The following is an 8,083-nucleotide window of genomic DNA, read 5'->3' as shown; positions in this document are numbered from 1 at the left end:
CACAGAAGTCCCAGGGATTTAGAGGGGATGGATTTCCATCACCCTGCATGAGCCCTAGGAGAGACACAGAAGCAGACATGTCTGTGCTAGGGATGGTGGGGCTAGGAGGAGTCTGGGCAAGGGTGCCCAGCTGCTGTGGAGAGGTCCTGGACCTCCCAAAGTCTCTCTGCAACTCCACTCTGCAGGGCCGGGTCTGGTGGAAAAACCTAACCAGGCGATGGGATAGATTGCTCAAGCAAGGTCAGAGGTCATGGGTCAGAGGTAGTACACTTTATTGACTGGGTTCTCCCAACATTTTGCAACCCCCGGCAAAGCCAGACCCTGGGCTTTGCCACCGTCCCATCCCCCAGACAGAGAACGCATCTCACAGACATCCGAAGGGCCTCCAAACTGTAGGGTGGCAGGTGTGGGTGTGGGGGAGGGAGGCTGCCAGCCGGGGGCAGGGCAGAGCCAAGGGGCCAAAGCACTGGGTGCCAGACTGGGGGCACCCCCGAGGCCCCGCCAGGCCTGGCCAGCCCCTCACCCCCCCGGTTGAGGTTCGTAGTGGTTCACAGTGAGACTGGCTCAGATTGGCAGGGCCACGGGGGCGATGGCAGGCAGACACCACCCATGCTCCCTGCCTACCCTTGACCTGACTCACAGAGCTAGGAAGGGGAAGAGACAGAAAGTCTCATTCCCGGTGTCTCCCTCTGGGACGGGAAAGCCCCTTCTCTGGAGGGGCAAAAGGGAAAAGGCCCAGTTCTTTCCTGACATCCCCAAGGCTATTAGAAAGGGCCATTCATTCCTGGCTCAGAAGTTTCTAGAACATCTTGGTGAACTTGCCCACCATGACTCCCAATTAGAAAAATGTTTTGGAAATCTAGGACTTGACTGGGGTGCATCAAATCAAGCAGTAAAAAACCTGGTAGGATCTGGGTTTAAAAAGGTGGCTCCGTCTTTGTGCAGGAGCCTGGGGAGGCCCGTGGGGCGGGGGGTGGCTCACGGCAGCGGGGGCAGGTGGTGCCCCGGGAATGGGGAGGAACCAGGGGCAAGATGCAGGAAGCGGTGATCCGTGGGATGTGGCATCGCCCTCCAGTGCTGTGGGCCTGGGCTTGGAGGGCAGCTGGGGGCTGCCGGGGCCGCCACGGGCACACCTGCTGTGTGGGCACCAGGGCCTCTGCCCCACTGGGAGAGGCAGGGGTTGCCGGTCAGGCCTTGTGAGTGCCGTTGCCCGGAGGCTCTTTGTGGCCGGCTGTGTAGTCCATGGCGGGCTCGAGCCCCAGCATCTGCCGCTGCACCAGCTTGGCATAGAGGCCGCCCTGGGCCAGCAGCTGCTGGTGGGTGCCTTGCTGCACGACGCGGCCCTTGTCCAGCACCACGATGAGGTGCGCCCGCTCCACAGTGCTCAGCCGGTGCGCAATGATGAGCACCGTGTGCTTCTGCAGGTTGCCATGGATGGCCTGTTGGATCTGGGGGAGACAGGAGGGGTCCTAGTCGCACACGGCATGGCCTTGGCCACCCACGACCCCGCTCCACGCGACTGCCTGTGAGCTCGTGTTTAACCCGAGACTCAGCCGTCATTTGTTTTTTTGTTTTTGTTTTGTAGAGACGGGGTCTCAATGTGTTACCCAGGCTGGTCTTGAACTCCTGGACTCAAGTGATCCTCCCGCCTTGGCCTTCCAAAGTGCTGGGATTACAGGCGTGAGCCAGCATGCCAGGCCTCAGTTCCTCATTTGTAACGCGAGGGCTGGAACAAGACCTGCTTCCTGGGTCTTTACTGAAGGGAGACAGAGTTCCGAGCCCCACACAAGGGAGGTGCTTGGTGAATGGGTATATCAGTTCCTAACTTGGCCCTCTTGTCTTCCAGCTCCTTCTCTAACCTTCACCTGGGTTAAAAGTATCACTGTCAGCCCCAAAGCCCAGGTCAGCAAAAGTAGGCAGCACCCTCAGTGGTTACCTTTGCTGTATTGCCCAAATCTCCCTCGTCATGCCCTTCCCACGGTCCCATCTCACCTGGATGTCTCTACCTTTTCCTATCTCAGCCCCTTGGCTATTCCCCACATGAGTTTAAAATTTTAAAATCTGTTTTTGTTAAACTCTTGCTCCAAACCCTCCAATGGTTTCTTATCCCACGTAGGATAAAATCCAAACTTTAGCTGGGTTCAGTGGCTCACACCTGTAATCCCAGCACTTTGGGAGGCCGAGGCAGGAGGATTGCTTGGGCCCTGGAGTTCAAGACCAGTCTGGGCCAAAAGATTAAAAAAATTTTTAAAAATTAGCCAGGGGTGGTGGCATGCGCCTGTAGTCCCAGCTACTTGGGAGTCTGAGGAGGAAGGATCACCTGAGCCCAGGAGGTCGAGGCTGTGGTGAGCCATGATCGTGCCACTGCGCTCCAGCCTGGATGACAGAGTAAGACTCTGATTCAGAAAAAACAAACAAACAAAAAAATCCAGGGCACTATACAACACTAAGAGTGACACCTAAGTAAACCATGGATTTTAGTGAATAACAATGTGTTCATATGGACTCATTAACGGTAACAAGTGTAACTAATGTAAGATGTCAACAATCAGGGAAGAGGAATGCTGCAAGGGGAATAAATGAGAATGCTGTACTTTTTGCTCAATTTTCTTTTTTTTTGAGTTGGAGACACACTCTGTCGCCCAGACTGGAGTGCAGTGGCCGCTCCCGGCCACCGCAGCCTCGACCTGCTGGGCTCTGGTGATCCCTTCACCTCAGCCTTCCGAGTAGCTGGAACTACAGGCGCGTGCTACCACGCCCGGCTAATTTTTTATTTATTGTAGAGCTGAAGTCTCGTCAAGTTGCCCAGGCGGGTCTCGAACCCGCGGGCTCAGGCAATCCACTCACCTCAGCCTCCGAAAGGCACGGGATTATAGGCTGAGCCACCGAGCCCGGCTTTGCTCAATTTTCTTTAAATCTAAAACTGCTCTAAAAAACATAGTCTGCTAATGTTCACAAAACATCCAAACTCCTTACTAGGGCCTGAGGAGTCTGTCTCCCTGTGACTGTGACCTTGCCTTTCTCTCATCTTCCACTACCCGCCATTCACGCTGACCTCTTCTCCTGACTTTGAACTTGTCAGGCCCCTCCCTGCTCGGGGCCTCTGCACCCACTAGCCTGTCTTCCTGGGATGCTCGCAATCCCACGGTGCCCCACAGCCAGCTCCTCTGCTTTCGGGTCTCAGTTCAAATGATACCTGATGGCCTTGGTTTTATTGGTGAGAACCACAGAACTTGTGGCACATAATGACCCCATCTAAATCTCTGTGCTGAGATGACAACACTCCAGCACAGCTTTTAGTAGCATAAAGCCATATTCCGTCAAGCACAGTGGCTCACACCTGTAATCCTAGCACTTTGGGAGGCAGAGGTGAGAAGACTGCTTGAGCCCAGGAGTTCAAGACCAGCCTGCACAATATAGTGAGACCTTGTCTCTACAAGAAACAAAAAACTAGCTGGACGTGATGGTATGCACCTGTAATCTCAGCTGCTTGGGAGGCTGAGGCAGAAGGATTGCCTGAGCCAAGGAGGGCAAGGCTGCAGTGAATTGTGATTATGCCACTGCACTCTGGCCTGGACAACAGAGTAAGACCTCAACTCAAAAAAAAAGGCCAAATCCCTAGATGAACCCAGTCTCTATTAAAATGTCTGCCTGAGAAAGCTCACTGTGACCAGGAGAATTTACTGTTTATTTCAGCCAACACCTGCCAATAGGCCCCTGACTGCCCCTGTGGAACCTTTACTAAAATGGGCTTACAACTGTAAACCCTTTCTCTAGTTCTTTGAGATGTCTATGTATCTCTTACAACTCAGGAGTGGCTCTCATTTTCTTTTCTTTTTTTTTTTTTGAGTTGGAGTCTCACTCTGTCACCCAGACTGGAGTGCAGTGGCTGCTCCCGGCCACCGCAGCCTCGCCTGCTGGGCTCCAGCGATCCTTCCACCTCAGCCTTCCGAGTAGCTGGAATTACATGCACGTGCTACCACGTCCAGCTGATTGTTTCATTTATTGTAGAGATGAGGTCTCGCTGCCCAGGTGGGTCTCGAACCCGCGGACTCAGGCAATCCACTCACCTCAGCCTCCCCAAGCGAGGGATTACAGGCTGAGCCACCGAGCCCAGCTCTTATTTTTATTTATTTGTTTTAGGGCCAGGGTCTCTCTCTGTTGCCCAGGTTGGAATGAAGTGGTGCAATCATGGCTCACTGTAGCCTTGACTTCCTGGGCTTAAGTGATCCTCCTGCCTCAGCCTCCTGAGTAGCTGGGACTACAGGTGCATGTCACCATACCTGGCTAATCTTTTTTTTTTGTAGAGATGGGGCCTCACTCTGTGGCCCAAGCTCAAACTACTGGCCTCAAGCGCTCCTCCTGTCTCAGCCTCCTGAGTGCTGGGATTATAGGTGTGAGCCAACGCACCTGGCCCAGGAGTGTCTCCCTTAAGAACCCAAGAGACATTCCCTTGAAACTGAATCATAAGGAAGGCTAGAGCCCCTGACTCCCAATCTTTCTGTGAGGATGGAGTCCTAACTTCTATAACTGCCAGCTAGACACAGGCTAGACGCACATGGATCACCCTTCGCCAGTGTTCACTGGAGCTCTGCTCTCTCTCCTTCCTCTTTCTCCATTTAAGATGCCCGTTGCTGGGCACAGTGGCTCAAGCCTGTCATCCCAGCACTTGGGGAGGCTGAGGAAAGAGGATTGCCTGAGCCCAGGGGTTTGAGATTAGCCTAGGCAACTTGGGGAGACCTCATCTCCACAATATATCAAAAAAGTAGCCAGGTGTGGTATCATGTGCCTGTAGTTCCGGCTACTTGGAAGGCTGAGGCGGAAGAATTGCAGGAGCCCAGCAGGTCGAGGCTATGGTGGCCATGAGCGTGCCACTGCACTCCAGCCTGGGCAACAGAGTAAGACTCTGAATCAAAAAAAAAAAGATGCCCGTTACTGCCAGGCGCGGTGGCTCACGCCTATAATCCCAGTACTTTAGGAGGCAAAGGCGAGAGGATTGCCTGAGCCCAGGGCTCAAGACCAGCCTGGGCAACTTGGTGAGACCTCATCTCTACAGTAAATAAAAAAATTAGTCATGTGTGGTGGTGTGCATCTGTAGTTCCAGCTACTTGGAAGGCTGAGGTGGAAGGATCGCTTGAGCCCAGCAGGTTGAGGCTGCGGTGGCTGTGAACATGCCACTGCACTCCATTCTGGGCGACAGTGAGACTCCAACTCAAAACAAAAAAGAAAAAAGATGTCTGTCACCACCAAACTGGCACAGGCGTGGCTCTCTCCCTACTGGCAGTAGTTACTGCACAGAATATTTTCAGTGTGCACTGATGTCCAGCTGTGTTTACCTCTGACAACGGTGACCCTTCCCAAGCTCCAGTGATCCCGGGCCTGCTTCAATATCTTGGTAGCATGGGCCACAGGCTGAACGCATGCTTGTTTCCTTGTTTATTATCTGTCTTCCCCACTGGAATGGAAATACCACGGGGAGGGGGTCTTTGTCTGTGTAGCTTACCACTGTGACCCCAGAGCCTAGAACAGGGCCTGAGAGCTCTGTGACTGTCTGCATAAGGAATTAATCAGTCCGTGGATAGACTACAGTCTCCAGGCATCTACAGACAGGCTATTGGACTCTCTTGGCCGATGAAACTGAGTCTCAGGGAGGGAGAGAGCTAACTCCAGGCCACGCAGTTTAAACTGTGAAGTGGAGCTTTTGGTCCAAGTCTTTGATTCTGGAACTTCTCTTGCCCTGTGTCATACAGTTTTGGTTCTGCCTGGAGGATGGGCCCAGAGTGACCAGGCCCCGGGTCTCCTCCCCCTTGGCTCCCTTCCTTCGATACCAGGAACTCACCAGGCCAGGAAGCTTATGCCTGGGAGAGCCCTGGGCCCTCTCTAAGCACTCCTCTGCTGGGTGAGGGGGGACTGTGGCCACCTAGAGCTGCAACCCTGCCCTGTCATACCCGCCACGCCGTGACTTACCAGGTACTCGCTCTCGGCGTCCAGAGCGCTCGTGGCTTCGTCCAGGATGAGGACTGGTGGGTTCCGCACCAAAGCCCGGGCCATGGCCACCCGCTGCTTCTGGCCACCGGACAGCTGGGCGCCCTTCTCCCCTGTCTCTGCATGGTGGAGCCACAGGAGCAAATTAGCAGTAGGTGAGGCCCAGCAACCCTGGGGAAGAGGGAGAGGGCTCGCCCTGCTGCCAAGGAGCCTGGCTTTCCAGGAAAAGTTCTAAAGGGCCACTGGTTGGATCGACCAGCAGCTCAAAAGTTCATGAAATGCCACTTCCCACCCCATTAATAAGGGGCTTGCAAATTTAGCCTGCATGCACTTCTTTTTTGAGTCAAGGTCTCACTCGACTGGAGTATGGTGGCATGATTATGACTCACTGCAGTCTCTACTTCTAGACTTGGGCAATCCTCCTGCCTCAGTCTCCTAAGTGAGCAGCTGGGAGTATAGACACATGCCGCCATACCTGGCTAATTTTTTTTTTTCCAGAAACAGGGAGACTATCACTATGTTGCCCAGGCTGGTCTTGAACTCCTGGGCTCAAGCAATCCTCCCACAGCCTCCCAAAGTGCTGGGGTTACAGGTTTGAGCCACCACACCTAGCCTCCTGCAAGCAAACTGACACCAAGTTACCAATTTCTACCCATTCATTTGGCAGAAACCCAAATGTTTGGTAATACCCCAAACAGGGGAGGCTGTGGGGAGACAGATGCTCTCCCACCCTCCTGGCGAAATGGACTTGGAGTGATCCCTATGGCTGCAGTAACAGCTGGCTCATGACCCTAGGTCTGTGAGTCTGCGCTGGGCAAGGCTGCATATGAAAACCACAGATGCACAGCCCGGTGCCAGCAAGCCCCCTCATGGGCATGTCCCTACAGACCAGCCTGCTCCCATGCACAATGCACAGGCATGGGTCATGCAGGACTCACAGCACTGTTACTGCAAAAACCAACAGGAAACTGAGTCAGTAAATTATTATAAATGCTTATACACTGGAATACTAGGACTGAAAAAGAAGAGAAAAAGGAGGAAGAGGAGGAGGAAGAGGAAAAGGAGGAAAAAGCGGCTCTTCACACATTACTATGGAAAGGTCACTAAGATGTAGCGCTAAGTAGAAAAAAGCCAGGTGCAGGATACAAGGTAGTATTTTCTTCCTGTAAAAGGGCCAGAGGGCAGGAACAAAAATACATATTAATATTTGCATAAGGAAACTCCAGGCCGGGTGCAGAGGCTTACATCTGCAATCCCAGCACTATGGAAGGCTGAGGTGGAAGGACTGCTTGAGTCTAGGAGTTTGACACCAGCCTGCGTAGCGTAGCGAGACCTCACTTTCACAAGAATTAAATAAATTAGGCAGGTGTGGTAGCATGCACCTATACTTCCAGCTACTTGGGAGGCTGAGGCAGAAGGATTGCCTGAGCTCAGCAGGGTGAAGCTGCAGTGAGCTGTGATCGTGCCACTGTACCCCTGCCTGGGCAACAGAGTGAGACCCTGGCAGAAAGAGAGGAAGGGAGGGAGGGAGGAAAGAAAGAAAAAGAAAAAAGAAACTCCAAAAGGACACATAATCAAAGAAGTTCTGGTCCAGTCAGGAGAAAACTGTGAATAGAGACAGGGATGAAACTTTTTGTTGTAAATCTTTTTATATATTTAAAAGTTTTTGAACCATATGAATCTCTCTTTTTCTTTTTGTTTTTTTGAGTTGGAGTCTCACTCTTGTCACCCAGGCTGGAGTGCAGGGGCACTCTCGGCCACCGCAGTCTCCACCTGCTAGACTTAGGCAGTCCTTCTGCCTCAGCCTTCCAAGTAGCTAGAACTACAGACGCACGCCACCACGTCTGGCTAGTTTTTGTAATTTATTGTGGAGATGAGGTCTCACCAAGTTGCCCCAGCTGGCCTCGAACCTGTGGGCTCAGGCAATCCTCTCACCTCGGCCTCCCAAAGTGCTGGGATTACAGGCTGAGCCACAGCACCCAGCCAGAATTTCTCTTTTTCAAGAATTAAATTTTTAAAAATAGCTGGGCTCGGTAGCTTAGCCTGTAATCCCAGCGCTTTGGGAGGCTGAGGTGAGTGGATTGCCTGAGCCCGCGGG

At 53.0% G+C, this 8,083-nt stretch overlaps 1 protein-coding gene across 1 annotated transcript in view; it reads right to left on the bottom strand.

Annotated features, from left to right (window-relative positions):
* Positions 1 to 908: 908 nt before the first annotated feature.
* Positions 909 to 8,083, bottom strand: part of ABCB9 (ATP binding cassette subfamily B member 9) — a 35,378-nt gene continuing 28,203 nt past the window's right edge. The window contains exons 11-12 of the mRNA XM_021706727.1: positions 5,968 to 6,104; positions 909 to 1,448 (exon numbers count right to left, since the gene is read on the bottom strand). Of these exons, the coding sequence (XP_021562402.1) occupies positions 1,188 to 1,448; positions 5,968 to 6,104 (398 nt within the window). The 3' untranslated portion in view covers positions 909 to 1,187. The remainder of the gene's footprint in view (positions 1,449 to 5,967; positions 6,105 to 8,083) is intronic.

The sequence above is a fragment of the Carlito syrichta genome, unplaced genomic scaffold, assembly GCF_000164805.1.
Source record: "Carlito syrichta isolate Samal-C Ts95f unplaced genomic scaffold, Tarsius_syrichta-2.0.1 Scaffold315955, whole genome shotgun sequence".
Classification (NCBI taxonomy): domain Eukaryota; kingdom Metazoa; phylum Chordata; class Mammalia; order Primates; family Tarsiidae; genus Carlito; species Carlito syrichta.
This window is presented reverse-complemented; position numbering and strand designations above follow the sequence as displayed.